Source organism: Falco naumanni, chromosome Z (assembly GCF_017639655.2).
Source record: "Falco naumanni isolate bFalNau1 chromosome Z, bFalNau1.pat, whole genome shotgun sequence".
In the NCBI taxonomy this organism is placed as follows: Eukaryota; Metazoa; Chordata; class Aves; order Falconiformes; family Falconidae; genus Falco; species Falco naumanni.
The window spans coordinates 1,112,775-1,140,428 of record NC_054080.1 but is presented as its reverse complement, the minus strand read 5'-3'; the positions used below and the strand labels follow the sequence as shown (position 1 = coordinate 1,140,428).

The 27,654-nt window shown below is 40.6% G+C and overlaps 3 protein-coding genes across 6 annotated transcripts in view; 1 reads left to right on the top strand and 2 right to left on the bottom strand.

Annotated features, from left to right (window-relative positions):
• Positions 1-13,881, top strand: ANKRD34B (ankyrin repeat domain 34B). Its single transcript, XM_040580665.1, has 2 exons — positions 1-4,620; positions 5,584-13,881. The coding sequence occupies exon 1, from the start codon at positions 782-784 to the stop codon at positions 2,333-2,335; it is 1,554 nt and encodes a 517-aa protein (XP_040436599.1). The 5' UTR covers positions 1-781; the 3' UTR covers positions 2,336-4,620; positions 5,584-13,881.
• Positions 10,046-23,100, bottom strand: FAM151B (family with sequence similarity 151 member B). Of its 2 annotated transcripts, XM_040580667.1 has the most exons (7): positions 22,970-23,100; positions 22,765-22,890; positions 21,312-21,477; positions 17,938-18,155; positions 16,172-16,307; positions 14,378-14,452; positions 13,912-13,995 (listed from the first exon to the last, which is right to left on the bottom strand). In XM_040580667.1, exons 1-6 carry the CDS (start codon positions 22,986-22,988, stop codon positions 14,395-14,397), a joined length of 723 nt encoding a protein of 240 aa, XP_040436601.1. In that variant the 5' UTR covers positions 22,989-23,100; the 3' UTR covers positions 13,912-13,995; positions 14,378-14,394. The 2 variants fall into 2 exon arrangements, with proteins under 2 accessions (XP_040436600.1, XP_040436601.1); XM_040580666.1 differs by lacking the exon at positions 14,378-14,452 and having other exon boundaries at positions 10,046-13,995; positions 22,970-23,096.
• A 343-nt stretch (positions 23,101-23,443) lies between these two features.
• The window catches only part of ZFYVE16 (zinc finger FYVE-type containing 16), a 32,504-nt gene continuing 28,293 nt past the window's right edge, over positions 23,444-27,654 (bottom strand). For all 3 annotated transcript variants that reach the window (XM_040580663.1, XM_040580661.1, XM_040580662.1), the window contains 4 exons: positions 27,320-27,482; positions 26,375-26,480; positions 25,803-25,970; positions 23,444-24,858 (listed from right to left, as the gene is read on the bottom strand). In XM_040580663.1, the coding sequence (XP_040436597.1) occupies positions 24,697-24,858; positions 25,803-25,970; positions 26,375-26,480; positions 27,320-27,482 (599 nt within the window). In that variant the 3' untranslated portion in view covers positions 23,444-24,696. The remainder of the gene's footprint in view (positions 24,859-25,802; positions 25,971-26,374; positions 26,481-27,319; positions 27,483-27,654) is intronic.

The window sequence follows — 27,654 nt, the reverse complement described above, 5'->3', positions numbered from 1 at the left end:
ACAGTCTGCTCAGGTACAGGACTCCCTCTCAGTCGACTGATCCCCATGATGAGTGGGACAAGCTGTGCATCACTTCACTTACACTATTTCACTCAAACTAGTATGTTTTCAAAGCAACATAAGGAAGGTAGTGTACTTCCACAAATGCGATTGCTTTTTATTTGTTTTCCAGCCACTTAATAGTTTCTTCTTAGATAAAAAATATTTTACTATGCTTGCTTTCCTTAAGACCGGTGAACTTTATTTTTCTCATTAATTTCTAGATGTTTAGCATTGTAATTTTATGAGAAAGAATAAGTGAATGTGACACTGTCTCACATTAATGAAAAAAGGATTCATTCAGTTCTTGCTTCTTGCACTGATGAAAATCAGGAGTGGTACAACTACCACAGCTGCTCGGGTGCAGTCAGTATAAAGCCATTAGAATGTGAAGAATTAAGACTTTTTTTTGCAGCTTATTTGGCAAAGTGTGATGAAAGGGGGAACAGTAAAAAAACACAAACCAGAACTGACAGCCAAGATTTAAGCATCTATGAAGGTTATAATTTTATACAGATATTATTTTAAGTTTTTAATGTGTTTCTTGAAGCTTAGGTGGGACTACCTTTTTTCTTTTTTTTTTTTTTCTTCCCCTTCAGAGTCTTTTCACAAAATACAGAGGTGTTTATAGAAGTAATTTGTGCAGTTAAATCCTCTATTTCGTTTTTTCTGGAGGGCCTTTTTGCTTTCTCTGAAAACCAGGTGTTCTTCCCAGCTACTAGGAAGGTGTGAGACAAGTGCGATGATGGAAATGGCAGAGTTGCCAGCAGAGGGAAATTCCCTGATAAGAGCAGTCTATCAAAGCCGGCTTCGCCTCACCAGACTGTTACTCGAGGGTGGCGCCTACATCAACGAGAGCAATGACAGAGGTGAAACCCCTTTGATGATTGCTTGTAGGACAAAACACCTGGACTCCCAGAGTGCCAGCAAGGCAAAGATGGTTAAATACCTACTAGAAAACAAGGCTGATCCGAACATACAGGACAAATCTGGAAAGACAGCCTTGATGCATGCTTGTTTGGAAAAAGCAGGCCCTGAAGTGGTATCTCTGCTACTGAAAAGTGGAGCTGACCCAAGCCTGCAAGATCATTCCAATTGCTCTGCACTTGTGTATGCAATAAACTCTGAAGACAAAGAGACGCTGAAAGTTCTTCTTAATGCCTGCAGGGCACAAGGAAAAGAAGTCATCATCATCACGATGGACAAGTCCCCATCAGGAAGGCAGAAAACAAAGCAGTACCTAAACATGCCTCCTGCAGACCTGGAGGAATGGCATTCCCCCACTGCTTGCACTTCCCCATCAGAAATAGAACTGAAAACATCTCCCTCCCCACTTTCAAGTTCAAATGAAACTAAAAAAGCACTTTTCAGCTTTAAAGAGCTGGATCATCTACGAAGTGTGGACAACTCATCTCAGACAGTTTCACTGATGAGAAAATCCAGCTCAACAAAAGTAGGGTCCAAGCTGGCACAAGTGCAGCGGCTGCAGTCTGAGCCTTGGATAAAGAGCTCTCCGTCACTGTTCCACCAGAATAAAACTGCCTGTTTAGAAGAACTTCATGATATTACTCCAGAAGAAGAGGTCTCTTTTAAAATTAGTGGCCTTGACTTATCAAAGAGATTCATTACCAGGCACCAAAGTATTGACATAAAAGACACTGCTCATTTGTTGACAACCTTCGATCAAACTGGATCGAGGAAATTATCATATGATGAGCTAAACTGTCAGGTTCCTTATGTTGAAGGGAAACATAACTCCAGTGGGATTCCTATGGGTAGGGATGTCAGTTCAGCGCAAACCAGCTTTATTTCAAACCTCAGTAGTATTATCCGGAAAAGAAATTCAGGAGCAAATCACTACAGCTCTGATTCTCAGTTAACTAACAGTCTAAGTCCTGCTGCTGCAGAAGACAGTAAGTCAGTGATAGAAAAGAAAAAGATTTTTTCTCCATCTCGCTCTTCGTTACCAAGTTCTAGAGAAGTAGTGGACACCATGCCGCCTCTTACTTTGAGCAGGAGAAACCAAGCTTTTCTAGAAAGAGAGAGTCCAGGAGCCGTATTGTTGGATCATATTGCTCAGACAAGACCAGGTTTTCTCCCACCACTGAATGTGAATCCTCACCCCCCAATTCCAGACACTGCTTTCATAAACAGGGTTTCTGGCATGATTTCTTGTGGACAAAAACACTTAGTACCAGCAGCACCTGCTTTCCCTGGGGAGACCAAAAATATGAAAATGCTACTAAGGAGGCAGTCGTTACAGACTGAGCAGATTAAGCAATTAGTGAATTTTTAACAAGGGAGTAAAGGATTACAAAATCTTTATGATATGTGCATATTCACTGCAGTACCTCATTGTAATGATACATACCACAAAACAGCGGGGCGGTGATACAAAGCTCTCTCAAGTTAAATAGCTTTGAGACCACATGAAGAGATAGACTTAACTAATGATGCTGCTTTCTGCAAACTGAGGAATATTTATTACACTGTTTTCTTAATGTTTTCAGCTTCAGCATTGAAATCTTACCCATGACAGGCTGAACCCACAATGGGTCTCAGGCACTGCAATTCTCATTTTAGGTTGGAAATACTATCCCTCCTAGGTTTTCCCAAATGCCTACTCTTTCTGCACCCGGGAAGGTGGTACACATGGAACTTAGAAACCTGAAACATTTTGACTGTGATGCTGGACATCTGGCTCTGTCCAAGTTGTGCAATGTGCAGAAATTCTAGACACAGCCAGCATGCACGAGGGGTGGACAGTGGCAGGTGTACGTAGGCAGCATCTTCTGGCTTCAATGGCTTTACTGCACATGAACAGACAATAACAGAGTCAATGAAATTCATGTTGTAGAGGTGTGTTGTATGCATAGCTATGCCTAGGGAATGCCAGCTAAAGACCGGGGAGCCTTTCGACGCCTTGCTGCCCACTGGAAGTCAGTCTGATACACAGCGCACCGGAGGGCTGAAGTTCAGCACACGATGCCTGGGAGCCAAGTCAAGAAGCCAGCACAGCGGCAAAAAGTCCAGAATGATCTCATGTAGAAGACCAAATCCTGCTGGCACTGTCAGGCACATGAATTGACTTGGGCTTCTCAAGCTATCGGATTGCTGGAATCTGCTAATTTAAAAAGAGGAAGGGTGGGCGGAGGCAGAGGCTGTATCTAAACCAGGGCCCATTACTTTCTGTAGTTCCAGACTTAATTAAAAAAAATAAAATATCTCTACATCATGCAGGAGCTCTTTCTCCAGTCACAGGCTGGGGTTTCTTTTCAAGACATACAAGGATACAGATGGTGGGGCACATGTAGATGCTATCTTGAGCAGTGCTGGTGCTTCACACACGTGCTTGGGAGCAAGGAAGAGTTCTGTCCTCCTGCTCAACTCTTAAAAAAAGAAACCCAACAGCTATGATACTCACCTGAGAGATGGAAGTTTTCATTTTGCCTAATTTGAAGCAGAGAACTGAATTTCTTACAGATGAGGAATACTCCTTTGCCTCCAAGCTACTGTGCATTTTTAAGTATCTCTAAAATCTGTTTTTCCTTCCTATTTCAGTGTTCTGCAATTCCAAACATCTACCTTGTCTTTGTGCGTGTTCCACAGATGCTTAATTTCTGGTATTGCATTTAGCATTTTATAACTTGTCTTCTAAAGATTGAGAAATACTGGATGTGTTCTGTTTTGTCATAATTCACAGAAATTAATTGTATTGAAATTGTGTCTGTATAATGTGATTTTCTGTACACCAAAATGAAATATTTTTATTCTGAAGATACACAAGTGGATACTATCTGCCTTCTTGCAGCTTCAGTCAAAGTTCACCCAGTCTGACGTTGCCTAACAAAAAATCTTAATGTTACTTAGCTTTGCCCTTAGTGTAAGACAATTTGTCTTGGGTTTTGGCTGGGATAGAGTTAATTTTTTTCTCAGTGGCTGACACAGTGCTGTGTTTTGGATCTAGTATGAGAATAATGTTGACAACACGCTGATGTTCTAGTTGTTGCTAAGTAGTGGTTACTCTAAATCAAGGAGTTTTCAAGTTTCCTATGCTCTGCCAGGGGGCAGGTGCACAAGAAGTTGGGAGGGAGCAGAGCCAGGACAGCTGACCCAAACTAGCCAGAAGGATAGCCCAGGTTTTATTTAAGTAAAAATATAAAAATACCCATAAGTTCGTAAAATGCGTATTTCAAAGAAGGGCACATTTGACACTGGAAAGTAAAGGAGTATGGTTTGTATCTCTGCACAAGAGTTGCCTATCAAGTGCTGATCTGAAACTACAAATATAAATCTTAAATCAATTTTGCAACAAAATCCCTGGTGACAATTGCCAGGAGGCAGATGATCTTACCACTGATTCTCTGGCCAAGTGCTCAGAGGGAGCTGGGATAAACAAAGATGCAAATCTGTATTGCAGTTGTCAAAACTAATTCTCCACAAAATACGGGTCTTGAAATCTGTGGTGTCCTTTGTCCTCCTCCAGCCCCAGCTCTGCCACCTTGGGATGTGTAGCACTCTGGAGGCAGCTGGGAAGGCCTGCAGTGAGCTGCGCCACATTATCACATTTGACCTACTCGGGTATGATTGTCACACTTGTTTAGTTTCTTCACCCCTCAAGACCAATCAGTACCAGTCACAAACGCATTGGTTTTTTTAGAGATGGATTATTCCTCCACTGAAAGGCTCTTGGTAATTTATGGATTGGCTGGCACACTCTAGTTTCTGCACATACACAAACAAGAACTGTTCACTGTGCTAAAACAAACAAACAGCTACCTGAGTGTACACATTAAGCATGCAAAAACGGGCAAGTTCCAAAATGAAGTTGCGTACAAGAGCTATTAAATACCAATGGAAACATAGGGAAGGTGATGGGAATATTTGGTTCCATTCAGGTTCTGCCTCTTCAGGAGACGTTGCCACATCAGCATCTGCATATACCAGGTAGAAACAAGGATTACGTGGAAATCTTTCTATGGCAGAGGAACTATGTACGAAAACATATCAATATTAAATTATTAACTGGGTAGAAACTGGTCCCTACAAACACCACATACAGACACAGTATACTTTTCAAATTATTTTTATGATATAAATGGAAATGTCTGTAGTCTGTTCGTATCACCATGAAGTTAAATATTTGAAGCTAAAAAGTACATTAAAAAAATACAAATTCTTTTTTTAGGAAAAAACCTAACAGATGAGATGTTCTAACTGGTATCTTTGCTGAAGGTATAAAGCCCAATTTCTGCTGTATTGATTTTTAAATTATTTATGTATGTGAGATTACTGCTCCCTCAACTGAAAGTTTTTTTATAAAATGCTCAGTCAATGGAGGAAAATGGCAAATGTCTTGAGAACTGAAGTCCTTCTGTAGTATTGCCAGTATTTTGTGCTTAATTTTGATGCAGAAGTAGTGTGAAAGTTAGTATTTATTGTTGCATCAATGATACAAGGAACCTTCAAAGGAAAACCAACTCAGTTTTGTTCTGTGTATGTTGTTACAATGCATAAATAAAAGTTATCTTTTTCCCTCTTCAGGGAATATGGAAATAGACACATCCTTTGTTCACCACTTAGGAGATGCTGAGTCACTACCAAAGGTACTTGCTCTTAAGCATTTCTCAGGCTGCCTCTATACAGAAAAACTGGAAGTGTTAATTAGGTTTAATCCAACATAGCTACATTTGTACAAAGCATTGTGTGAGAGAGGCTCTGTCTGTCTGTCAGTAGTTTACTGTGGTTCTACTTCAGTGGAGACACACTTCTGCCGTTTTCAAGTCTTAATCCTTGTCATCTTTGTCATCCATAAGGCGTCCACTAGGCAAAGAATGGGAAGCAAGACCAGAATTTCTAATGTTAAGTTTTCCCCTGAAACATGAAAGCTTAGAAACAACAAAATACCTTTCAGGTGTTCTTTGTGCATCTTGATAAAGAAAACACCACGAGCTGAAACATCTTCCTTGCTAGTTGTAAGAGCTGTGGCTTCCCATCCAAAGAGAACCACCTGCACTAGTTCTCAGACCTTACAGTGAACAATTCAGTTAAGCTCATCCACTCCAACGTACAGAAAGAGACCAATGGCATCAAATCCTTAAACATTCAAGCTATATAAAATGACAGTGACATTTCTGGCACCAGGCATTCCTGTCAACATAAGTTACGGCTTTCAGTAAAGCTATATTTCACTTCCTGTGAGATTACTAATTTCAAATCTACGTGGTAAATTTAGAGAGGTGAAAGACTTTTTTGTTTTTACTTTTCATTTTCTCTGCAAAACGCTGTGAAACAATACAATGAAACTGACTTCTTGACAACTAGTGGCCTCTAAAAACAGTGATCATTAAAAAACATCGTATTTTCGTTCAAGAAATTTTAAAACGGAAACCCACTACGCAGGAACACTGTAAAAAAAGTTTTCAAGGTTGTGTTTAAGGCATGGTGTTGAACGTACATTTCAAAAAAGCCCTCCCTGCACTTTTTCTTTTTGCTTTGAGGAGAAAGGCATTTAAAGTTGCTTTTTTTTGACTTTTGTCTTTTACAGATATGCAGTATATAAGTATGTATAATATACGTTATACAATGCTCCATAAGAACATTGCCATAACTCAATGCAATTACACAAGAAAAACACTAAAATAAACCAATCATTAAGTTAATCTTTTCTTCTCAATTCTCACCTTCATCTTTCTGCGCCTGTTACACAATGCAACTAATTAATTTTCCAGTTAATATCAAGTATTTATATATAAATTGATTATTACATTAGTAAATCATTATTCCATTAGTTTGCTCTTTTGTTCGTGTAACAGGCACATAGCTTGTTACAGAAAGGCTAACATCAGCCACAAACAGCCATCCTACTAAAAGCATGCATACTGTATTCATAAAAGAACATGCTTTTTTCCTTAAATTCATGTCCAAATCCAGAATTTGAGGAATGCCTGTTGTAAAATATTTAACGGTATCTCCCAGCCACACACTTTCACCTTCAAGTATTACTGGCACAGCAATACCTTCAAGGTACCGCAAACCAAATGATGTTTGGTCAAGGATACATCTAAAGAAAACTCAGGGTGGTTTGTTGGGTTTTTTTTTTCCACAGCGAAAGGGATAAAATTCCAATTTTTGTGATGAATTGTTCTGATAAAATACCCAGCTACTAACGCTTTTTAAAAGACAATAGGTCTTACGCTCCTTTACACAAGTTAACCTAATTTTAAAATACATACATATGCAAAATCCCTGTTCTTCACAGAAGGACACCCGTTACCTGGGCAGGCGTCTCCTTTGCCAGTGACGCATGTGGCTGGCTGAAAGCAAGCACAGACCTCACAGGAACATCCCTGGCTGTGGCGTTTCATACAATTAAAATATAAGCTGCTGCTTTTTGCAGAATGGGCAACAGAACCCAAGGACTTCCATGAGGGACCAAGGCACTCTGGTGATAGAGGCAAGTTAAGTTACTTTGTACAAATTCTTTACTTAAAATTCCTTGCAAACAGAATGTTAAAGCAGAACAAAGATGAAAGTTTGTAATAACCAAATTATAGGAATTACAGAATAATTACTTAAAACTCCTTCTGCATCCATGTGAATCCTCTGTGGTACTATGTGTCATGTAGCAGCCTGAACGAACTATTTTAAATTTAATCACAAATACGGCATTGCTTGTGCAAGCACCACGCTGTAGATACAATGTTAATTCATCGGGTTTGTCCCAAGCAGAAAAAAGTTAATTTATGTTCAGCCTTTTACAAAACATACCAAGATCTTAAACTGAACAGTGAGGTATTTTTCTTAGGATTATACACAGTCCAGTTTATTCTCAATTTTCTGAAATGCAGATGCATGCTCATCAACTGTAATTAATTCCTGTATTTTTTCCCTGAAGGCATCAGCTAGCAATTCTGAACATTTTCACAAACTGACACAGATGGCATGAGTTACAGCCTTCTCTCTCAAAAGCTAGTCCATTTTAAAACATAAACTTCACCTGTACATGCAATTTAAAAGCACAATAATGAGAACACCTTTTAAAAACACATTTTAATTCTGCTTGGGCAGATGCCCATTGAGATTATGAATTCACACATGCAATTTTTTTTCTGCTACAGCAATGAAAGGAATCACAATTAGGCAGTGAGAACAACAGCTATAATGACAAAAGCATCACTGTAAAATTCACGGGAACCAAGATGAAGTATAAGGATATTAAACAGCAACATACGATTGCTGCAAAAATTTAGATGTTCAAAATTCAGAAGATGATAGAGTACGATTCTTTGAATTTTACTGGAAGCACAGTAAAAAAGTAATGCTTTATATTATTATGGGTTTTAATGAATTAGCTCTGCTGTGGCAGTCTAAGATGCTATCCTCAGCTGCTTATTGCACTGACCTGCCAGAAAATTACTGCTCCTGCACGAGGGAACACCTATGCCGAATGCCCCAGTGCAACTCGGAGTGACTACAGCGTGGAGTGGCTACGTTTTTCAGCCATGCTACTAAAAGGGTGAGAATAGAACAGTTACAGTGATTTGCAGTAAAGACGTATCAGAAGTAATTGTAGCTAGAAGGTAGTTAGATCTTACTTCACTGAGAAGACATATGCCAAAACTCATCTAGCAAAGCCCTAGAAAAAGAGGCCAAGAACCAAAGACTAATCCAGCAGCCGGTGTGGATGTTGTCTAGCAACCCGTATTTTTCCATATAGGTTAGCGTAACATTGATAGATAAAAATCTTAGTAAAACTGACAGAAAATATATGAAGCCAATACACAGAAGATAAGCCTATGCATCAGGGAATCACACTGCAAGGCAAACAGATACTCTGGCAACAACAACAAAAAAGACCAACTAAATAATAAATGTCTGTGAGCATCAAAACACCACAACAAAAAACTGTTTTTCAATTAAGATTTCAAGACATGGAATCGTTTCATGGTAGAAAATGGTTTCTAATTAACAGAAAACTTATGGAAAAATTGTTTCCTTAAAAAATTATCCAAACACTTCCTAAACTCTTTTATTAGTAGTTTTATCCTTATTAAAAGAAAAACTCTCTGAAATTTGAAAGAAATCTGAAGTCATGCAAAAGAAATTTTAGAACATTGAAATCCATGGGAAAGCTCCCCTGACTCTTGGATACAATGCAGGATGCCGTTCATAATAATATAATAGGTTTTCCTTAACCTTTAAAAAACAATAAAACCCCAAACCAGTCCAAACATTTTTAATTTCCCACCACTGTAATTTCTGGTTTTTATTAAAGAATAGGAAGGACAAGGCCATTTCATCACCGAACTATTAAATGAGTTATCAAGACTTTCTGTGTAATTCCCTAGCTGTGTCTTTTTAATCACCAGTAACACAAAAGCCTGACGGTGGGCTGCAGGAGCGGAGCTTTATGTAAACCTGCCCCTGCACAAGGGGACATGGAAGGTTCAAACACGGCTTCCTGGGGCTGCTGCAGAAAAGACAGCACATGCCAGGTGCTGCAATCAAAATTCTTCAGTATCCAAACAAAGCACAATAAAAATCACAAGTGAAAGCCTTACAGTGCTCAAACATCTAACAGGGTTTAACAGCGCAAAGTCTGTAGTAACATTAGCAAACGGCCCAATCACAGACAGCTGGCTGGTAAGTAAAACATAAAAAGCTTTAATCTGAAGGTTTTAATAGAAGAAAAATACTCTGGGTTTTTTTTGCAGAGTAGGCCAAAACTGAGTAATTCTTCAAATGAATGCTGGTGACGGAGATGCGAAGAATCGCTTTTAAAAAATGTGTCTCTGGGGGCACTTTCTTCAATTCCACAGCACATTTAAACAATACAAACCTCAGAAAATCAGGGGCTGTTTTGCTTCCATCAGTATACATGTTACTGCAGGATTACTGAGTAATTATGCAGGACTAATGATGTCAATTCTCTACTGTAACATTATTTTATCTATTTAGTAAGTTCCATCAAATTCACAGAAAAATACAAAGCTTGAACACCACCTGCAGTAAATTAAGAGATGTTTTATTAATCGATTAACTCACCTGGACATCACAAAAAATACCTAATTCCACTAAAGATTTTTCACGTAACAAGGACAATTAAGTCCAAAAAACTGTCTGAAAGATTTCAACAAACATGAAGCAACACTGACAGAGAAAATGATTCCATTCCACAGTTCAGTACAAGGAATCGATCCCTGCCAGAAAGTGAAAAAACCCACCCAGACAGAAGCAGCTAGAGTAACATCAACATGCCACAGATCTGCTTCCAACAGAGTAACTAACTGGCTTTTATCTCACCTTTATTATCTTATTGCCAGCCCCACCAGCTAACACACCTTATTTTAGGACAGCATTTGTATGAACACTGACATGAAAACAGAGAAACAAATTCAAATTGATTTTATTTATGTGCAACTCAGACCAGACTGGCATGAACAACTCCACCGGGAAGAGATCCACGGGTAAAAAATATAGACAGAAATTCAGGCATATAGGATAATCCATACAGAATAATCAAATTCACCATACAGTCAAAATCTTCTGTCACTGCAAGAATGCTTCATGGAATTCCTTTCTAGTCTTTTGTTTAATCTAGTTTTACATATCTTGTTACCTTAACTGATTTTTCTGTTAATCCAGATCACGTCTTCTTTTACCTCAATATCCCTGTCTACTCACATCCACGCATATTACTCATATGTGGTATTTCTTCCATACTGTCTGCACCCTTAAAAATACTTCTGGCTATTGCTGATGGTTTTTATGTAATAGTTTAACCAGTTTTAACAAATCTTAATACTTCAGGTTGGAATTTCTAAGTGGGGGAAAAGGTTTCTAAAGAACAGAAAAGTTTGTCAGTGTGGATGCAAAAAGGCCTCCTAGCCAACGAACTGAAAGACAAAGTCCCTTTAATCAATAAATCTAACTGCCTGCAAGAAGGAGGTGAAAAAAGTAGTCCATCCTAATCCTAAACGTCTATATGAACTGTGGAATGAAAGGACAACATGATACTTGTCTTTAGATCTATTAGAAATAAATGTATGGCTAGAAAGTATTGCTGCTTCTCAATAACCAGCAATACTTTGAAAAAAACCCCAGACTAAGCCTAGAACTAGTAAAGTGTGCAGTAAGAAAAAACTCAATGCTCTTTAATGGCACCTTTCATGCAATAAATGAACACGGCTACAGCTATGTGTCATCAAGCTATTTCCTTTATGGCCCTCAAAAGGAAATTCTGTTATGAGACACCTGCCCAAGTCATTCTGGATAATGCAGCTATGTTGCATTTGATTCCAAAAGCTGCCTGATGTCCCCTAAGTGCTTCCTGTTCAATGGTATTCCCCAGAAAATAAAAACCTCTGAGCTATACCATTTCCTACTAGTCCATTTTATGTACTACAGAGACAAAACAATGTCTGTAACTCCGGTTTAATTGAAGCTTTGGTCATTCATACATCCTGTTCTCCCTGAAGGGGAGTCAGGGGCAACAGTCTTCATCCAGGAAAGGACACCACATGATCAGAGCTGCTAGCACACCTGCTCATGCCATAGCTCCTGAACCTGTTTTAGTCAAAATGATCTGGCTTAGAAAAGGGTCTCTCAAGTATTTAAAATATTTTCCATAGTTATTATGATCAGGTAGGAAACAGTTAATCTCTCTTCCTCCCATGGTATAGCAAAGTATGCACGCAAAGCTCAAAGAAACGGATGCTATAAAGGATTGAGAAGTTACATCTGTTCAGATCAGATCATGTTGTCACAGTGAACTGAAAAATAAATAATTGCTCTCAATTAATTAAAAGGAATCACGCTGCCAAATTTGACCTTGGTGGTTGCTGCCATTCACACTGCCTGATTGTGTAAATTAAATTCAGTACTTTGTTTAACAACTGCAAGTACAACTATACAGTTTTCTTCCTTATTTGGAAAAATATTTCCTAATTTTATCCAAGTATATCTTAGTAAGTAACAAAAATGATGAAAGCTCTACCCCTCAGTAATGTAAAACAATTAATAGGTAAATCTGGCAAAGGAGCTGTAGGTAACCAGGAAGCTTGAATTTTAATGACTGCATGAAATCACCATATTTCAAGATTCAGGATTAATAAATATAATATAATTATAATGAATAAATATAACTTTTCTATCACAGTTGTACTAACGCGATGTAAGAACCAAAAATTGCTGTAATTAACACTTTAGTACTAACAGCCTGTCCAGCATTGTGTAGAACGCCAAAGTTAACACAATTCCTGTGGGAAACATGTGAAAGGAATAGGAAAAGGAGGGCAAGAAGATGACAGGGTAATGACTCTTCATGGAATCAGCTTTCATTTAGAAATCAGAATCTCCTGTCATTGCAAAAAACAGCCTGTAATGCTTGGCAGAAGGCAACAACACATAGCTTGTGTCTCAGTCTGCACAGATTTCAGTGTATGTGTTAAGGGATGCAGAAGCAAACGAGGCAAAAAAAGCTTAAAATGAAGTAAGTTAGACACATCCTGCAGGTGTAAGGAGGGTTGCAATGGTTTTAGTTTTTCTCAGAGGGAAGTTCAACTTCTGAAAACTTGTGAAGTTGTATTCTGAGAGTTAAAAAGACACATAAACCAGAGGAATGTAGAAAATAACTGTGCTATCACAGAAATGTACTGTTTTTGCTGTAAGCACTAATCACTGTGCAGCTATTTCATTCTTGGAGCCTCTGGCTTCCAGAAAGCCTGCAACAGAATATTTTACATAACTCCTGTTATACTTAAAACTTAGTTTCAAGGTCTTGAAAGAACCACCAGCACTTCTCTCTTACAAAACACTACAGGTCTTACGACGCTGTGTGCACTTCACTGTAATCCATCTTTGTGCTCTATGTAGAGGACAGGATTATTCTTCATTCTAGGGCTTCTGCTTGCCCCAGTACCTCCCACAGTGCAGCTGTAACTCCAGCTTGCAGTGATGACATCGGAATGTATGTTCTGTACTGTATCATATATAGTTTTCTCATTAAGTATATGAGTTACACTGTACTGTAACTCCAACTCAGCCTTCTCACAATCCAAGGAGTATGTTGCTGATGGCTCAGAAAGCATGGAGGCAAGCCATGGGCGGAATGCACAGTTGCCACATTACAGAGGAATCGATTAGTTTTAATTCAGTAAAAATAACTATTCTTTCTCCCTGGAACCTGTAGCATCACAGATCCCACTCTTCACAGCTAGCAAACAGAATATTCTGTTTGGAGTAAGAACATTATCAATTGCAATGGCAGTAAAAATGGAGCGTACCAAGAAGAGCTACAAAATAATCCCTTTGGGACCTGCCTAGTTCCATACTCACAGTTCTGACTCTTCTTCCCCCCTGTAAAATCAAGAACAGGCTTTACTAGGCATTGAGTGTCCCACAGACCTTGGCCTACACAAAAGCAATAAGCAGCAAATTGCCTTGGTCCGCAACTATCAGCTGGGGCCGCTCTGCCCTTTATGTGCTTGCAGGGAAGAACCACAGGATCACAGAATGGTTCGGGTTGGAAGGGACCTTAAATTAGATGATCTAGTTCCAACCCCTACTAGAATATTTAGGTAATGTGAGTAGCCTTTACTACACCCTAGTGGGCGAAGGAGACGGAACATACATATGAGTAACGAACTATTAAGAAGGCATTGCATTTTTGTTTGAGAAGCCTTTCAATAAAGTGTTACACAGTAACTCCTCCAAAAACCACAGATGCTTTCTATACAATCCTTTTGGTAAGGGAAGTGCATTTCTCTGAACAAGAAGGTCAGACATTGCTTGCTTTGTATTTACAATTCTACTCCTATGGCTTTTTTGAATTCAGAATTCTGTGGCTCCAAAATGTCATAATAAACCCTACTTTTATCAAAGTTTTCTCGGATGTAAAGCAAATCTTCTACAGAATACACATCTTCCTTTCCTGTCCAAACAGTGAGGCTGTATCTATATCAAAAGGAGGAGAAAAAAAAGGAGAGAGAAAAGAGAAAAAAAAGAGTATGTTATTATCATAAAATGAAAAATGCAAGACAGAAAGACATTGCACTAATAAGATCCTAAAAATATTCAGGACTGTGGTGTCTTAATTTTAGGAATGTAATTAAATATCAAAAACTTAATCTCCTTTAGATTTCAAAGTTAAGCAACCACAATCTGTGAACTATGGGAATTAACAATGTTATACGTCCCTGCCTTCTTCACCCCTCTACATCCAGGCAAGTCATCACCCTGCATTTGTGCTCCAACTGACAGCACTGAGTCTCTCCAATCTTGTGACCACAGTGACTTCAAGTTACTGGGAAAAGCAATTGCTGTATCAAAATGCTACCTCAGAAACAGGCATGCTCAAACACGTCCTAGCTTGCACCCAGGGCTCACGGAATGCTTGGTACAGATATACCTGCTGAAGAATATAACTAATAGTCTTTAATTACGCAAACTACACTTTGCAGAGGTCTATTTCTGTGTCACTTCCCCCCCCCCCCCCCCCCATTATTACGGAATTAAGTCACATAATTTGGCTCCAGTCAAACTTCAAGTTCTGGCTCCTAAAGCTAAACTTGCTAGAAATTCCAAAGAAAATTCCTAAGGAGGACTGCAAAACTTTTTTCAGGTGGACAATCCTGCACCACCCAGAACAATTTATCTGTAGCCTGGTCCTTGTGTGAACTTTTGTGCCAAATCTAGCAAAGAGTAAAATAAAAAATCTTGGGCAGATATCCAGCAAAGAAACAAGCATTTAAAGTTTGACAGAGTAGGAGTTACAAGCAGAGAGCATCAGAACAGAAAATATGAGGAAATCTCATATTCATGGTTTTTCACCTGATATATACCGGTGCCATCTGATTAACCGAATGCTGTATGTATCTTCTGTACTGTATCACATACACTATTCTCATTAATCGCACAGACTTTATTTAAAAAAAAACACTGAAAAATTCCAAAGTATCATTTAAAGTTAAAAGCATTACCCTCCACAATCTCCACATGACAAATACTTCATTTTTGCCTTTTTAAATTAAAACTGTATTAATCTAAAATACAACTAAACCCTAATTTACGTGTATGTCTGTAAAACTGGCTCAGGAATTTCTGTCCTCTGATCAGGCCACTAAAGAAAAACTGAGAATTTTATGCTGAGGTAAAAGAGAAAACCCTAATATTTCAGTGGGAATAATGCCTGTATCCAGTGAGGATATTATCTGAGAATGGGACACTTCAAAGACATATTCTTAACATAACAATATTTTTAAATTAATTTCCCAGTTTAAAATGTTTAATTCTAACTTGTCTCTTGATTCTGCACTGTAAGTGAGAATAACAGCACTTTATTTGTCTATGCTATTGTTTCTCATTACTTAGAAATCTTCCAGGCAGGTGACCTACTTAAATTTTCTGTCCTAGGCTTTGACATTGGTTGGTGCTTAAGGAACAACTTTATTAAAGTGTAGGTAGGCAGGGTGGGTGGAAAAGATGAGTAAATGATAGTATGTATGCATCCAGATTTATTCTCATTCCATCACATGTAAATAATTTTAAACATTAAATTGTTATGGGTTTGCATGGAGAATTTTTGAAAGAAAATACAAGTCAGTGTTTGGAAGTCGCTGCATGTATTTCAAGTACCTGAGCAAAATCAATTTGCTTTGCAGCAAACTCACTGACTTCCAATCTAAAAATCACCTCTGATGTTTTTAAGTGACATTACTACAGAAAATACAAATAATGAATAAAAAAAAAAAGTAGAGATAAAATGTAAGTATTTGAACTGAATTAATTCCAAATTGCAGCATCAAACTAGTCTATTTAACTATATTGGTCTTATGAAAGGTTTATAGTGGAACTGGATTACAAACCTACACAAGGTGTAAAATTACTTATTACAGGTAATGGAAGAGGCTTTTTTGAATTTTATTATTTTAAAGAAATTAATATGGACCTATTTTATATGAGGAAACAATTTAAGAACTGAAAGAATTAAAGAGCTGAAAGGTTAAATGAATAGAAAAATATTTTCAACGTAATTGGGATAGGTATGTCCACATTAACGTGCTATATTTAATATAATCAAATACATGCCTTTATTATCAAGACAGCTGAAGGCAAAGGCCCTCAAACTTACCTATCTGACTGCTGGATTAACCAACGCAGCTCAGATATTGACTGTCGTACTAATGCCGCTCTTACAGGGAAAGTTACAGGCTGGGAAAGCGTACTGCATATCTGAGCCATTTCCTTCACCATCACCCAATCATAGCCTACAGTAAAGACCATGCGGTTAAGAAGAATTCTTCACAAATACAATCTCTACCTAATTAAAGACACAATGGTTTATAGAATGGTTAGGTTGTAAGACAAAACAAGAGCAAATATGAATTTTGTGAAAATCGCATAATTCTAAAATGAAATCACCGTGATTATAAATGAAAAATGTCCTTGTCCCGGAGGACAAAAGAATAACATGGAAAAATAACCTTCTTTTGAAAATACGCAATTCCGGTAACTAAAGTGTTATTTTACATACAGCTATAGAATGTGACACCTTTTAACGTCCAGGAAATTGTATCTTTGTCCTGTCTCTAAAAAACACTGCTGCCACTGACTTCAAGACGGCCTAGTTTTAACTTGACAGTGAGCCGTTAGAAACAAAGGATTATGAAAAATTTAGAAAAAAATTTGAATTAAGCCAGTAGGACTGGAGTTATAAACAAATGAAGCAGATGAAACGTTTTGTGCTTAAAAATGCTACAATCAAATAATCTAACAGGCTTGAGGTTCATGCCATTGAGATTTTTACAAGCACTGGATCTATTTAAAATGGCATTTAATTGTTCTTTTATTTCTACAGGCTATGAAAACCTTAATTTCAATAACAACAGCTGATAATTTTTTTCTCAATTACTCATGCAATGTAGTGACTGGAGAGACTAAAAAAGCACCAAAATTTAAAGAAAAGGTCTTGCTGGGCAAATGGCAACTTTCAGTTGAAACCAGTCAAATAAGCTGGTTTTCTCATGTCTTACGGTATACCCTTAATTAGTATCACTATGAACTGCAATTTAGAATAGAGATAAGGTTACATTTATTAAAAAAGGCTACTCAGTACAGTATTTCCATTACATATTTCCAGCAACTGTTTGCTGCACTGAAAATACCTTGCAGAAAGTACCATACAATTCAGTAAAATTGCTGCGTAACATACAACAAAATCCTCACAACACAATGCTAAATCTTTCTAATGATCAATTAGCAATTGGAGCAGTGTATAATTCTGCTGTTGTGGTAACAGACGATATTGATGGGGACTATGCTACTGCACACAAATGCATGTGCCCTGGAGTAAAACACCCTAACAAAGCAGCTATGAGAATTATGAGAGGAAGCCTGTGAAAAGTACCCTAAAATAATGGCCAGTTGGAAAATTAATTGCAGAAAAATTCATTATTCCACAGAAATGAAATGTTAAAATCAGTGTTTTCCTGCAAAAACACACTGATAGGGTTTTAAATTTCCAGCTGACCCATTTTTCTTTGGGAAACATGCCAGAATACCTACTAAGAAACCAGTCCTCCTAGGATTTATGCAAAAGACTATGTGGAACAGGGCTTAAGCCACCTATACCCTGGAATTCCTCAGTTTGTGAGAATGAGTTGAAGAACAAAACAGTTCAACAAAAATACCAGATTTTTAAACAGTTCTGTTGCAACTCAAACACTGAACTAATTGCTACGTAAGACATTATCAAACATGTATCAACAAAGAAAATAATTCTTCTTTCATTTATGACTGTTTTCAAACTGAGAAGATGGCATATAGCTTATTTTTAATCAATTAGGGAATGAAGAAAATAGACTATTGCAGTGTAAACACTAAATTTTCTGTCTTTACCTTTATTGTGTTTGTCTGGGTGCCAGCCAGTTGTCCATCCCAGCGATAAGGTTACATCTGGGAAATATGAAGTGACAGCGTTGAGGAACTCTTTTGCATCCACTACAGCATCATTCCCGTTAGGCCCTGGTAGGATGTCTGCATTGATCCAAACAGGTCGTTTCAAATGCTGCTTCACATGTTTAAGAAGTTCCAAGGAAGGCCGTACAGCTTCTAGACTGTAACAATAATACATGGGTGAGATGAAACACCTCACTTGGACCAAGGACAGGAAATTTACAGCACATCTATAGATGCATATGCTAATGACACTGTCCCTGTAAGCCAGAGAGTAAATGCTGAGGACCCTTTCTGCCATCAGGTGACTCTTGCTGCTAGTAAAGTACTGTCTCTTGTCTCCCTGCTGCCCAAGATGAACTGCTTCATGGCTCTGAGGGCTCCTCTACCTTGCAACCTGTTAAGACTTGGATGCTATTGAACGCTTGCGAACAATTTTAATGAAGGAAAGCCACTGCAGGCTCTAACATTTTTGTTTAGATTAGACCACTGGGCTGACAGCCACAAATACCGTGATGAATTTAAATATATTTATTCTGCTTAGATATATCCCTGAAGTTTATATACTGTCCACAGGGGTAAAAATAATCTGTCCCAACCTTAACAGCACTTTAAGTGGTAAGGCTTTTATTGCTATTTCAGATCCAGTTAACAGACTGAAAGTTACCTTTGCATCTGTCCAAGATGATGCACCCACACTAGGAGAATAAAAAGCCCCAAACTGAACATTTTCAGCAACGAATAGAGGGAAAGGGCACCCATCTGAACATTTTATCACCCGTAGTAGCTGTTCCCATAGCTTTAAAGTGTGGCATAGTAGCGTCAGCATGAAGCCTGCTCATCAGACGTTCATCCTACAGCTAATTGTTAAACATGAAAGTATTGTCACTTGAGCAACCAATGCAGCACCACTTGTAAGCATCTAACTAAATATCTGAAGTCACATATTCTCATTTGTCTCTCAAATCAAAAGAAAAAGTGTTAACTGGAAAGCAAACAATAACATTCATACTATCCTACCAAAACAGCAGTATTGTGGAAGGAAAGGAAATGTGGAATAATGGAAAAAAGGAATGAATGCCAAGAAAATACATATTTTTTTCTCACAGTGAATGAATACTTTGTATATCAATCAGGAATTTACAATTATTATTGGTCAGAGTTGTGATTTCCTAACAGCAAGGACCTGGGTTTTCTCCTATGAGTTGTGAAAACCTCTGAATATGCCATCTTCTAGCTTTTCCTCAAAATCTTGCAGTGACCTTATACAATGCTCAGCCAACACAGAATTATTCAAGCTGTTCTGCAGCATTAGTTTCCCTGTTCAACATCCTAAACTGGTCCCTCTGTGAGTCACAGCAGCACCAGCGAGACGAAGGGGAAGAAAAGGCACTGTGAAGAGCAAGGAGAGGATCACAACCGCTCCAGCTTATAACGAATATAAACTACAAGCTACATGCTGCACAGATGCCTGTTTCAGCAACGCAGATGGGTACCTGCTGCCCTATCTTCCCAATTCCTAGCTGCCTACCTCCAGACTCTTACACCAGTTCTGATGCCTGCCTTAGCAGCAGTGTGTGAGTTCAGGGACGTGAAGTGGTAAACAGCTGTTCTCAGCGTTTTGTAGGAATAGTTCTGTACCAAGTTATTCCCTAGCCCAGCTCATGATGACGTCAGATGAATTATATCAGGATGCGCAGCTCAAAATGGGAATGGCAGCTACATACTGTATTAGGTTAGCTCTAAAGCCAAAAACTGTTCCCTGAAATGCCTGTCCTTTTTCCTGTGAAGTCATTTCATACATTTTAACTTTCATATTGTTCAGAAAGCTGCATAGTGGCTGGCAGGAATTGCAGTCAAAACTTCCAGTCACTATTAGCTCAAACGTTCTTAAAGAAGAGCTAGTGACGGCTTGAGTTAACACTGTTGGCCTAAGTTTCTCTAACATAGTCCAAGGCCAGAACAGCTCACATTTTCCCACACACAAGGGATTGTCAAAGTGGAATGCCTTCCGTTTTACTACAAAGTACAAGCTAATGTAAAAAGAAAAATGTCTAAAGCAGCATCTCTTGAAATAATAATAAAAAAAAACAACAGCAGCACTTTTTTATTGCACAGTGTTTGGAAAATTCAAATGTACTGCTGACTCCGTGTTGAATGACTGGCATTTCTCAAGTGGGACTCTGAAAACCTTTTGCAGAATACATTTATTCCTGTGGATAAAGCCAGCAGGAAATAAGATTATGTGGTCAATCAAGCTGAAAGGTAGAAATATAAAAGCATATACTTTTAAGTGCTATTGAAATAATCCTCAAAACTTCAGCAATGGTATCCAGAGAAACAGTGTCCAAAAGAACACCGAATTCTGTATCGCTCATTTGATTGTATCTGCACTGCATCCATGTATTTTTTTAAATGCTTTTATGTAATTAGGCTTCTATAATGCAACAATGGGTATTTTAAAAGATTTTAAATCACGGCACTTGGCTAAAAATTCTTTACAGAAAAATAAGACGTGAATGTTTTAGAATTAATTTAAACAATAATTAAAAAAACCCAACAACACAACAAAAAACCCCACCCTGACCCAATAAACAAACACAAACACCTATTTTCTTGTCCTTTCCCTTCTCTGTCTAGGCAGACACTTACAGATTCTATAATAATAAAAGGATTTAGGGTGTCCACATTGTTTGTGTTTTCTTGAACATTCACATGAAAACTGACTGCATTGAACAGAGCCACAGGTACAAATCCTATTTTACAACTATCTAGCATTTTTTTCCACTTCTACAGCATACTTGCGAGCTTTTCACAAGCTCCTTGAGAGACACTTTCGTTCCCCTTCCACAGTGGAGAATGAAACCAAGAAAGCTGGAGGACAGCGGGAGAGACCCATGTGCTACCAGGCAGAAAGACCCAGGGGCCTCAGCCCCATCTGCAGCCTGCGAGCCACTGTCTGACTTCCCAGTCAGAAGGTTCTCTTTCCCAATTTCTCCGCGCAAGCACAAAACTGAAAAGATCTTTCTGGATAGATGCTATCATTTCTGTTTTCCCTTTGCTCTGCAAAAAATGTTGCTCAATAGCAACTTGGTAACTAATTCACAGAATACGAAATCATGATTTTCAGTTCAAAACACCTCTAAAGCTTTTATTCTTGCAATGCATTTAGCAATGCTGATCATGTTTCCTCATTTTCTGGTCAGCAAGGAATGTGATACACTAAATTGCACGGTAAGAAAGTGTGTGGTCTGCTGATGCCGAAAAACAGCTAGCGCTACTGCTAATTAGCAAGAATGCAAGCCGTATAAAAATACCTCTTAAAATCCAACTTGATGCCTTTATTGGTGTTGACAATCTCTTGTAGCCATTCCTGCAGCGTGTTGTCACTGTCTGTTTCTGGTGGATGAGCCATGATAGGGTCTCTGCTTCCTCCCTTGGCACCACGAAGAAGAACATCTGCTTCTATCATGTGAACATCACCTGTTGGTTTAACAAACAAACACTCCAACAGCAGCAAACCCCCCCAGCTTCAGTATCTGCTCAAGAGTAACAATTACAGGGCAAGTCTAGAACTTCTGCACTGGACTGGGCGCACAAAGATCACCCCGTGTAAGCTGCTGCTATCTGCAAAGCAACAGAGACTTATTCCTCTAGGTACTTTAGTCACTAAACTGTTTAGAAATCCAGAGGCATGTGAAAACGGATTTTTGCAGATGCATTTGACCAAGTAACCCCATTTCCTCCCTCCCTGAGGAACAGCAAAAATGAATATCCAAAGCTTGAATCCACTCTTGCTGAATTTCAGACCTTTTCTTCCTAAAACAGGGTTCCAGAGAGAAGATTTTAACACTGGCAGTGACCGAGTACTCCCTTTGTCTCACTCTCAAGCCTGACCGACCCACCTCAGCCAAAACGTCAAGAAAAAGTCAGTCAGCCAGCAAAACCTGCCAGGAAAATGGCAGAAACGGCAGGAAAAACACAAGAGTGAGTGGGAATCTTAGGGACGCCACAAGCTCCTGAAGACATGAGAGGCATCCGAGAGTCTGTGTGGAGATACCAGCTTTGCAGAGAATTCAACACATACTGCGCCTCAGACTAGAAAAATAATAGCAAAGATAGTTACTCAGTCAAGAGAAAGCAGATTGCATACAAAAGCACATAAATAAATCACGTCTTTCCCCAACAGTCACGTAAGTTAGAGTAAGATTCGTTGAAATAAAGCGCTCGCAAATAGCTGCCGCACTTCAGTCACCTTCAGCGGGCGGGCGGAGAGCAGGCAGCAGGGCTGCCCTGTAAAACGCGGGACACGCCACGCGGTGTCACAGCACCACCGGGCCTCGGGCCACCCGCAGGCCCTAGGAGACGACCCACGGCCAGAAGTGCCTGGGAACCCCCGACGGGTCGGGAGGCCGGGCCGGGTCCCGCCCGGGGCTCAGCCAGCCCGGCGTGCCGCCCCGCCGAACCGCACGCCAGGGCCCGGCCGCCTCCCCGGGCCCAAGCGGCGGCGGCAGGGGGAAGGGAGACCCGCCGAGACCGGAGCGCGGCGCCAACGCGAGCCGGCCGCGGGGCTCCCCCGGCCGCAGGGCCGGCCTGCCGGCTGGGACCCGAGGCCTCGGCTGACGCCCGGCCTGACCCGAGCGAGGCCCCGCCGGCCTGGGCGCCGGCAGCCGCTCCGTTCGCCCGGCCGAAGGGTGCCGGCCCGGCGGTTCGCAGGCGGCCGGGCCCCGTCCCCGGCGGCTCTGGACGGCGGCCGCGGATCCCACTTACTTCGCGCGGCCTCCCCGGCTCGGGCCTTGCTGTTCGCGGCGTGGAACCACCCGACGGCCGCCCCGTCTCTCGCTCCGATGCGCTGCGACCTCGCGAAGTGATCCACCGCCGCCTCGCTCCAGGCGCCTGCCCCGGGGACGTGGCCTCAGCACCGCCGCTCGGCGGCCCCGGCCCCGCGGGCCGCTCCCCGCCGCCCGGCTCTTACCCTGCGCCTCGTCCGCCATCGCCTCGGCGGCGCGGGGGGCACCGCACCGCCCCGCCTGCCCAGGCGCCGCCGGGCTGCGCCGAGCCCCGCCGCCGCGCTGGGCCCCCGGGGGCGCGGCCAGTGCTTCCGCAGGAAGCGGAACCGGGCCCCGCCGGGGAGGGGCGGCAGGCTGGAGCCGCAATCGGAGCCCGGCAGCCGCCCAGGCGCCGTCCGGCCTTTGAGGAGCTTCGCCGGCGGTTACCCGCAGGGAGCCGCCACCGGCCGGCCGCAGCCGGGGCACAGACCTGGGCCGCCCCCCCCGCCCGCTGCTCGGTCTCCGCCGTGCGGGCAGGCGGGGGCGCGTCCCGCCGGCGCTGCGGGGCTGCCGCAGCCAGCCGAACCCCGCGGCCGCACCCCCCAGGGCAAGACCCGCAGCCAGAGCCCCCCCGGAACCGGCCATTGAAAGCAGACGTGACAGCAGAGCAGGACAGCTTTGGTTACACGTTATTTTTGATACAAAGCCAGAAAATATCCCCTTTTAACATCCAGAAGGCATTAGCGTTTTAATACTCGTTACAAAACTGCGCCAGCATCTCTACTGAAAACAATATGCACCTTCTACGTATCCAGTTCGGATTCTGTTCTCGACCGTTGCCTGACAGTTACCAGAGCCCTGCTGCGGTGCACCCAACCCTCAGTACAAATCGCATACATTGCCAATACCTAAATAGATCTTAATGACCCGGTATCAAAAATACTACCGTGCGAGAACCTCATGTTTACCAAAAAACCGTCGATAAAAAATTTGAAAAAAAAATTATAATCAATGCATTCATGAAAATCCACACTTAATACATTGGTTCTCCCTGAAAGTAGAGGTGGCTACCAGGAAGTGCCAAAAGCAGCAGACTGGAGCAGAAAAGATACTGCAGAACCTGGTCTGATGTACAGCTACATGTAGATTGCCTCAAGGATAATCTGGTTCTTTGTTTAACCCTCGAGAGGTCAAACTGCATCAGGACTTCAAAAACAGTAAGGAAAAAGTTGCAGTTATTTATAAAAATAGCATCTGTTTAAGTTAGGTAAGTAAGAAAGAAATCAGTTACTCTAGAAAAGAAATTAACTCTGGGCATGTGTTCCTGAAGCACCAGTGGAATATCCTAATGCTAAGCATTTCCAAGTCTTCACAAACAAGTAAAATTCTTCCTCGTGCCAGTCATAAACAAGTGCCAGAAGGCATGCACTTGTATTTTGCAGCGACACGGGAAGCCTGCTGTCAGCTACACGATCTCGCATTTGAATCTCAAATGGCAAGAAAAAGTTTTGTGCCCCAGCTTCTGCCCCAGTGTTTTGCTCATCTGCACACGGAAAACACATGCTGCAGAGATCAGATCTAACCGTAGGCGATGTTTCGTAATGCATTTAACCAAGGCTGAGAGGAAAGATAGTATGGCTTACAGTCACACCACTACATGCAGTAAATGCTATGAGTGTGTAAAGAGATCACAGAACCTGCCCTCTTTGGCACCTGTATTAAGTGTCAACTTCCAGAAGTTCAGGAAACAAGATAAACTGCACAAACTCTTCTGTGGTAAAGAAACCAGAGAGAATTTGAGGGCTTTGAAAAACAGCCTGAAAACCTACTAAAACCTAACAGGTTTAGAAACCTTAACACTTTTAGTGTTTGTAGCTTTGTAACTTTGGTGTTCAGATCTAGCAAATCAGTATGTTGCCTGTAATCAGCCTCATCAATACAGGTGTTCAGTGATGAAAAATATTAATTCCATTTTCAACGGCAGACTGGTAGGATCTGACATTCCACTGTGGATCACAGGAATCAAAGCATTGTCTAAGTCGTTCAGATAGTTTGGTGGAAGAAGGTGGCCTCCAGATCCAGCCAAGTACTCAACCTACAAGGAAAACATACAAAAGCTGGTATTAACACTTTCTGTTTGAACAAGGCAACACAAGTGCAGTACCTCTGTAAGAGTATTTCAGTTAGCACCAAGTGACAAACTTTAACATTCAGACACGGGCAACTGGATGGGTTTTGAGGTCAGTCATGACCAATTCAGGCTTGCCACTGAGAGGCATGCAACACTCTCCTGGGTTTTCAGGGCCACACGTCCTCTGCGTCCCAGACTGCTTCAGTCTGATGTCCAGAGGATTGATCCCATCATATCCTGGCATCACAGTTACCGTTAAATTAATTTCAAAAGATATTACTGAAAAGTAGATTTTCAGGACTGTATTTTCAGCTTCTCTCAAGAAACATAAGGCAGTGTAACAAAGAACTCCTGGAGAGGCAAAGAACTGAACTGTTTGACAGTTTTGTAATCTTCCTAGAAGCATCATGTGCTAGGGAGCCTTGCCTTCCCCCTCTTCCATCCTCACCTAGGCAGACCTGTCCTTTCCTGCTGTACAGACTTCTGTGCAAACATCCCTTCCTGAGCATCTGGGAGCAAAACCAGCAGAAAACTGCCTACTTTTGAGAAAAGCATCAGAAAATTGGCTCCATGCTTCTCTAAACTGACTCACCTTGGAGGCATATGAGTGCCAGAGAGACTGAGAACTAGGCAAGGACTGATGGATTACTGCAAGCAGCTAGCTATTAGGGCATTTGGGGCATGGTAAGACTGCAAGCAGCTAGCTATGAGGGCATTTGGGGCAGAATAAGGAGACTTTTAAGACAAACTAGTCATTAAGACAGCTGCTTCACAAAATTTCATTCTCAGCCTGCACCTGGGCTAGGGCAAAAAACTCAAAAACATTCAGAAAGAGATCCAAGATCTCTCAAATATCCAAAGATATTTCAGTTGAAATGGAGTGTCTGCAACAAAAGTCAATAGATTACCGTATCTGAGTCAATGGCAACCCGCAGGCCTATCTTAGTCATCCCATTATTTTTCAAGGTTTTAAGGTGTGGGCAAAGAGCAGTACTGCAGGCAAGAGCAATCTCTTCAGCAAACTGATGAGGAGGAACAGGACTGGATAGTTCATGGTTCTTCAGAAAATAGTATACCTGAAATTACGGAAAGGATAACGACAGTCAGCAGCCTGGTTCTACGAGTAAAGAAGGAGAAGAGTAATTCAATAGACATATAATGCAGAGCAGAGCAAGCTACAGTGCTTGTTTGCTGGCAAAGTGTTCTTGTCTTTCATCTATTCAATCAAACCACTGAAGTGACCTGGGGAGCACCTACCTGTTTCTAGACCTGTCAATGCCAATAGAATTTTTAGTTTTTTGCAGAGGAGAAAAATGAAAAGTACGTAAACTTACCAAAGACCTATGGGGAATGTTCTGCCTATCAGAATGGGTTATACATCAGGTTAGTTAGTTTCTTTAGTAGTATCGTTTAGCATGAGCATTTTACCACCTATTCTAAAAAGTAGCAAAAAGGCTCAAGAACAATGTAATATACTAACTTGGGTACACTTCATAACCTTCCCCTCTTTTTCGAAGTCTCTGCCTTGTATTACTTTTTCACTCCAAGTTCCTTCCATTGATTTTCCATCGACTGGGCTTAAAATTCTATGGAAGACAGCAGTACAGTTAATAACTGAAACAACATTTTATCATTCAGATTATTACTTCATACCAGTTATTCAATGTTTAGCCATCCTTAAAGGCTATTGAAGCAGCTTTACCACAAAATGTAATACAGGTCTTGTATCATTGAAATATTGATGCTACAAAAAAGAAAAATCCAAAATAGGGAACAAACAATACTGCATAAACACCTGATCTTACAGGTTTAAGAAGATATAGACCGTCTTCGGTAAAGCCACTGTTTGTTTGAATTGGTCAGAGAAGCCACAGAAAAAGGCAAACTCATGGCCTGAGAAACAACTTGACATGAGGCAAGTCTGGAATTAGCGATGCATAATTAAAGTTTGAAGCCACATAAACAAGCATTCAAATCTCATCCAATACAGATGTCTTGCATCTCCTTTTGCTTTTTTGAACACTGGCACTCCAAGCAGTGACTGGCCAAGGGCCAGCAGTAGGCAAGTACTTCCGAGCCCCTCCCTCACAAGGAAGCTTAAAGGGATTAACTGCATCCTCACACAAACTGGTTGCTGATTTGATAGAGGATTTTCAAAGGAAATGGAGGGTCCACTTGCTTTTCCAGTCAACCTCCCAAACAGAGACAAGGATTTTAAGTTTTGGTGAACCAAAAGCAAAATTGTTCCATTAGTGACATCTAGAGGACTGCAGGTAGTTTACCATTCTATCCCCTTTTGGGTTTTAGTATTAAGTGCCTTCTTTCAATAGAAATATCTTATATTAATATCAAGAAATTAAAGGTGGATATTTGAAAGTTGGGAACAAGATTTCTCTCAGATGTTTTGCTTTGGTAATACATTTACCCTTTGTTTGTTTTTTCTTCATTTTCTACCCAGCAAATATCTACATATTCTTTTATGTCTCCTGTATCCGTTTTGCCACAAGTTATTTTAAAGTCCTTCTTGTCTCGCAATGCCTGACGTAGGCTTTCCATCGTTTCTGGCGTTATTTGTACCATTAGTCCATCTAGAAGAAAACCAGTTAAGAGTCCAACTTTTCTACAGAAAGAGTAGCACAGCTTTTTAGTAGAAACTTGGCTTAAATTCTAGTGGGACCAACCCTCTCCTACAGCTCGTTACTAAATGCATATTCACATGGACTCCATTCCCCAACTATAGCATTAAATGTTATGTGAAAG